The 6068-nt window shown below is 45.6% G+C and overlaps 2 protein-coding genes across 2 annotated transcripts; both read right to left on the bottom strand.

The window, feature by feature from the left end:
* Nucleotides 1–476: 476 nt before the first annotated feature.
* Nucleotides 477–1577, bottom strand: LOC125507452 (BTB/POZ and MATH domain-containing protein 3-like). The gene has a single exon (XM_048672028.2). The coding sequence runs from the start codon at nucleotides 1575–1577 to the stop codon at nucleotides 477–479; it is 1101 nt and encodes a 366-aa protein (XP_048527985.2).
* A 1307-nt stretch (nucleotides 1578–2884) lies between these two features.
* Nucleotides 2885–4522, bottom strand: LOC125506119 (BTB/POZ and MATH domain-containing protein 2-like). The gene is made up of 2 exons (XM_087524660.1): nucleotides 3974–4522; nucleotides 2885–3880 (listed from the first exon to the last, which is right to left on the bottom strand). The coding sequence occupies exons 1-2, from the start codon at nucleotides 4159–4161 to the stop codon at nucleotides 3100–3102; spliced, it is 969 nt and encodes a 322-aa protein (XP_087380786.1). The 5' UTR covers nucleotides 4162–4522; the 3' UTR covers nucleotides 2885–3099.
* Between the last annotated feature and the right edge of the window lie 1546 nt (nucleotides 4523–6068).

Raw genomic sequence — 6068 nt, 5'->3', positions numbered from 1 at the left:
TCCTAGACGGTTGAGGTCACCGCGAAGCCATAGTCCATTGTGGTGAAGCTTCGTGGTGTCGTTGGGAGCCTCCAATTGAGTTGTGGAGATTGCCCCAACCTCGTTTGTAAAGGTTCGGTCGCCGCCTCCAAGGGCATCAATAGTGGAATCACGGCATCTCGCATTGTGTGAGGGCGTGAGGAGATTACGGTGGCCCTAGTGGCTTCTTGGGGAGCATCGTGCCTCCACACCGCTCCAACAGAGACGTACTTCCTCTCAAAGGGAAGGAATTTTGGCAACACATCCTCGTCTTCACCATCTCCACTCTTGGTTATCTCGTGCCTTTACTTGTGTAGCTTATTTGTTTCATATATCTTGCTTGCTTGTGTTCCTATTCGTGTTGCATCATATATGTTGCTCATCTAGTTGCATATCTAGACAACCTACTTTGATGCAAAGTTTAAATTGTTAAAGAAAAGTTAAAAATTGTTAGTTGCCTATTCACCCCCCCTCCCCCCCTCTCTAGTCACCCATATCGATCCTTTCAACACCTTCCATTCAGCCGGGAGGATTCTAGCTATGAGCTCCTTGAGAACAGATGGGCAGCTAGATCTCAGATGCTCATACCCATCACTTGCTATCATTGCCTCGAAGTTGGACGGAGAAGCAAGGAACCACAAACAAGCTTCTTTGAGACGATGGAAGCCATGCTGCTCGGCTAAAGCCAAGTTGGTGGCCACCATCTTGGAATTAATGTGATTGCACAATTTCTCCTCACATATCTGCTTCAGCCTGACGATGTTGTATCTGTCAGCTGCTACCAGCAGATGGCCAGCCATAACCACATCAGCTTCGCCTTTGTTGCTAGCCATCTCAAGCACAGGAACTGAGTCGGTGTATATGAAGTGGAGCAAGGACTTGAACACATCAGGTTCCATGTCATGAATTTTAATAGTACTAGCTGCAGAACTCTCCTTCTTGGCGCTGAGGAGCTCCGCCTTGAAGACTGATGAGCGAGCAGCAAGGACACACGTGTGGGCCAAGAAACTTTGTGCGCCGACTTCAAAGGTTAGGTCTGCAGCGTCCTTGTTCTTGAGGAGGTCGGCGAGATGCTGGTGCATGTCAGTTGGAGGAATATTTGCCTCTTGGCTCTTGAACTCCCTGATGGTGACATCGCACCTGATGGTGAGACAGTCATTTCTCAGATGCACCAATGCCTCCAGATCAGCCTTATTGATCATGAGTGGGTAACTGTAGTCTGAACCTTTTGAGAATGTACGCATGGGATTAGTATGGCTGTATGAAGGAACGGCTTCTCCGTTCTTGTCAAGTACAGCAAGCACGTATTTCGCCTTCACGCCTTCGGCATCAGCAGATTCAAGATGCAGATAAAGAAAGATGAACTCGGCATAATTCTTAAGGACACCGTTTGGGTAATATCTCACGGTCCACTTGTGACCTCCAACACTGAATGGGGTAGAAATCACAAGCTGGCCGTTGTTGAGTAGCGCCTTGGCTCTCGAGTATCCATCGAACTTGAGCACAAATGACCTTTCCTCAGATACCATGGCCGCAGAGATCTTGCATAGCTCTGCCATTCTGGGGGTGGGCTTGGCTTGGTAGATTGGACTAGCAGGATGGAAGACTGGCGAGCAAAGATTTTACGGAATCATGTACCTATATATAGAGGTGCACTTGGGAAGTTAAATCCATCGGTTCACATTCAGTCAAACAAAAAATAGTGGCCTCTTCGCATCTCGATCTAAATGTTTGCGTCCGCCTGCCTGCCTGACATTTACTACTCGATTACCTTCACCAGTAGACGCCACTGCACTGCAAACGAAGACAAGCCAAACAAAACATTTTCATCTGCCGATACAGTGCATGCAACAAAGATGATCAATGTGACTCAAATCAACAGTCATAAAAAAAACTTTCATCTGCCTATATAAAAAAAAACTTTTCTTCTTTTTGCGAAAAACAATAAACTTTTCAGCTGCCAATGCTTCACCTCCCACAAAATGGCAGAGCGCTTTGCTGAGAACAGAAAATCAGCAAGAAAGAACTATACGATCTGCAGTATACTCCGGGAGTAGTATAATTCAGAACTCGGAAGCATCCTGACCATTTGGAACACCAATGACAGTATAATCCAGTTGAATGTGTTGCAACTTGCAGATATAATTCAGAACTTTTGGTCGGCCGAACAACAGTCAAAGGGTTATACCAATGAAAGCACTATATAATCCAGTTGAATGTACCGGCCTGAATGAATCATCATGCACACCACAAGGACATTTTCATGATCACGTTTAGCATGTTAAGAAACTCAATTTTAGCGTGTTTTCTCTATACTCGACCGCAACAACTTTTTCTTCCTCCCGCCAATTTAGTCAACAAGACAGCAACCAGATTAACATTTGGCGCTAGTTTCACGGCAGTTAACTTGTTTCTCCTACAATACTTTAAAACGGACTTTTCAAAAACTAAGTCTGAAGCCTGAATAACCCTCAACAGCATACCAAGTCCTTAACACAGCAGCAATACCAGCGATATTCAAAGGGGAATAACAATCAATGACCCTCACAACTTCTCGGAGTATTAGCTAACCGAAGATATTATAATCAGTGGTTGAGGATTACATGCAGATTTTTTTATTTTATTTTTGCTTAGTGCTTTAAACTGAACTACAGTACAACACATGATCCTAAAATCCACATAAACGAGCAGGGGGTAATGAAGCTTCTATTTGCTGAAAAAAAAGGATAAAAACAGTCGTCTAGACAATCCATGCAAGGCATTGAAAGACGGATGACCCTAATTCTGCATCCAGCTGAACCTAACCATGCACCCATGAAGTAATCGAGTAATCGACTCAATAATAATAAAACTAATGCACGGTGGATAATCAAGGATACAAGACACGCACATGGGCAGTCTCTATAATACTTTCTTTTATCTCACAAGAAAATAAAATAACCATTCCCATCACGTGAGTGATTGGATGATTGAAAAGTAGCATTTTTATTTTGAAACATACACGATACATGGAGATGTAGCATAATATCCTTTGGTAATAAAATTTGGATGACAGTATATGATAATGGTATATGGCAGGCATTACTTCCACATTGTCATGATAATATCCTTCGCTGATGTAAATTCAGCCGGGATGATTCTAGCTATCAGCTCCTTAAGAACAGCTGGGCAGCTGGATTTCAGATGCTCATAGCCATCACTTGTCATCATAGCCTCCAAATTGGACGGAGAAGCAAGGAACTGCAAACAAGCTTCTTTGAGACGACGGAAACCATGTTGCTCAGCCAAAGCCAAGCTGGTAGCCACCATGTTGGAATCAATGTGACTGCACAATTTCTCCTCGCATATCACCTTCAGCCTACCAATGTTGTACCTGTCAGCTGCCACGAGTAGATGTCCGGCCATCACCACATCAAGCGCTGGAGGAACCGAGTCGGTGTATATGAAATGGAGCAAGGACTCGAACACATCAGCTTCCATGTCCCGGATTACAATGGTACTACCGGAACTCTCCTCCATGGCGCCGAGGAGTTCTGCCTTGAAGACGGAAGACCGAGCGGCAACGACACACCGATGAGCGGAGTATCTCTGTCCGTCGACTTGAAAGGTCATGTCCGCTGCATCATTGCTCTTCAGGAGATCACCGAGATGCCGGTGCAGGTCGCTTGGAGGAACCATTGCTTCTTCGATCTCCTTCATAACGGTAACATCGCACCTGATGGTGAGACAATCGCCTCTAAGATGCGCCGATCCCTCAAGTTCATCCTTCGGGATGAAGTCATAGTAGCCACAGGTTGGAGCTTTCTTGGAGAAAGTATTCACAGGGGTGGTACGGGTGTACGAAGGCACCGGATTACCATTCCTGTCAAGCACATTGAGCGTCAATTTCGCCTTCACTTCTTTGGCACCGGCAGATTCATGGTGCACATAAAGAGATATGAAATCGTCACAATACTTGGGGCAACCGTTCGGGTAATATTTCACGGTCCAGTTGTGGCCTCCAACACTGAAAGGGGTGGAAGCGACGAACTTGCCGTTCTTCAGTAGCCCCTTCACTCTTGAGTATCCATCTATTTTGAGCACATATGACCTTTCCACGGATTCGGCTACCATGGCAGCAGGAATCTTGCAGGGCTCTGCCATTGCGGAGGTGGGCTTGGAGTAAGATGGAAGACTGGCGAGAGGAAAGATTCGTTTTGCTGCGCCTAGCGATATCTATTCCTTCTCGCCGTCGTCCGGTGGTGTCGCCGGAAGCACGCCGCCGCTGGCGACAGGGATTGGAGGATGTGGCGATAGGGCGTGGGGAGGGAGCGCCGGGGCGGGGATTGGGAGAGGGTGGAGGTCGACGGCGGGAGATGATAGCAAGCAGGGAGAAGCTGAGCGCGGCGGCGGGAGCGGAGGGGATCGGGGGGAGAGGCACGCCGGAAAAGGGGTGGCGGCGGAGCGGAGAGGGGATTAGTGCCTTAGGTTTTCTGCTGATTGTTCTTACCAGACGTGCTACTAATCAGCGTACATATAAAGACGCGTTTGCTTTTCTTTTTCCAAAATAAAAGAAGTTTTTTTGTCAAACAGGGCAACTTTATTTAGCAACTAATAATATGAATCTATATATCAATATAAAAAAATTGGAAAAACAAACCCACGTCAGCCATCAAACCATATTATCCAACAACCTAGATTGCTTCGGGTACAAGCAATCAACATATTATTTAACATGCAATTAATATCATATCAAATATTGATATCGGCACTTACCAAAAACAATGTATGCATTAACTCATTCAAATTAAATTTTGAAAAAAAATCTGAATCAAATCGGCACTTAATAAAAACAACATCATGCATTAACTCATTCAAATCGATCGACATTTTCCAAAACAATGGCATGCATTAACTCATTCGAATCAAATCTTAACCAAATCGACATTTAATAAAAACAGCATCATGCCTTAACTCATTCAAATTAAATCTTAAGAAAATCTCAACTAAATCCAAAGTTTTCTTGTACTCATACTCAAATCAAATCAAATAAAATCTTGCCAAAAAAATCAACTACGATCAAACTTGGCCGGCCCATTTGACGCGTGCACGCATTTTTCTAGTTTTTTTTTCTATGTTTCATTTTTTGGTTTTATTTTCATTTTTATTTTTCTATCACTAACCTATTATTTTGTGTTGGCATCTCTACTCTTAAAAGGACAGTACGTAGGTCGTTCCTTTGTTTGTTGCTGCCCTCACCATTGATCGATAGGACCCCCTCGATCCCACTCCCACCGATTTTCTTTTATCCACGACCACCACCGATTTTCCTTCACCAGCCCCATCGTTTTTTACTCAACGAACCTTCCATTCCCAAAAAACCTGAACCTTCCGTATACTCGAGCAGCAAGCCACTCGCCCCTCCTCGCATGAGCCACTCCTCTCCCCATTCCTCACACCCCCTAGGGTTCATTGTATCGCAGTCGCACAAGACTTCTTGGACCATCCCCGCCTCCTGCAGCTCTGACCCCCACTTATCTCCCCGTGCACCGCCCTCGGGCCACTCCTTCCCACTCTCCTTCCTCGCCTTCCCTGTTGCTACTTCTGAGCTGCGTTGGGATTTTCCACGAAGAGAAGGGAAGATGCAGTACAATAGAGATAAATATTCCCCTCAGTGAGAACCAAGGTTTATCGAATCAATAGAAGAATCACGCAAAGCCTCGTGAACATCACTTGCACACACAAAAGCAAATACTTGTCTCTATTGTGGCGACTCAACTGGTAGCTGAATCTGCGGCGGGCACCACCTAGCTCGGTGGCCAACCTCACCGCACAACAGACACTTGGCTCTGTTGGTGCACTTGGCAATCCGGTGGTCAGGCTCAAGACACCTAAAACACTTGCCCCTCGCTTTCTTGAACAGAAGCTCTTTGAACTAGCTGGCCTTGAGCTCAGGATGCAGCGGCGGGATCCGGTGATAAGGAGGATGCCTCCCCCTCCCCACCATATTCCATCCACCCTCATCAATATGGGCAGGAGGCATAGGCGTAGAAGGCAGTGAGGGAACAATG

This window comes from Triticum urartu, chromosome 5A (genome assembly GCF_056163025.1).
Source record: "Triticum urartu cultivar PI428250 chromosome 5A, HENAU_Tu73, whole genome shotgun sequence".
In the NCBI taxonomy this organism is placed as follows: domain Eukaryota; kingdom Viridiplantae; phylum Streptophyta; class Magnoliopsida; order Poales; family Poaceae; genus Triticum; species Triticum urartu.
Note: the sequence above shows the minus strand (reverse complement) of the source record. Positions and strands in the feature narration are given on the sequence as shown.

Coding starts and splice junctions, on each gene's coding strand:
- LOC125507452 (XM_048672028.2), bottom strand. CDS start 1,577: ATGGCAGAGCTATGCAAGATCTCTGCGGCCATGGTATCTGAGGAAAGG.
- LOC125506119 (XM_087524660.1), bottom strand. CDS start 4,161: ATGGCAGAGCCCTGCAAGATTCCTGCTGCCATGGTAGCCGAATCCGTG. Junction 3,881..3,973: donor TACCCGAACGGTTGCCCCAA/GTATTGTGACGA, acceptor TGTGCTTGACAG/GAATGGTAATCCGGTGCCTT.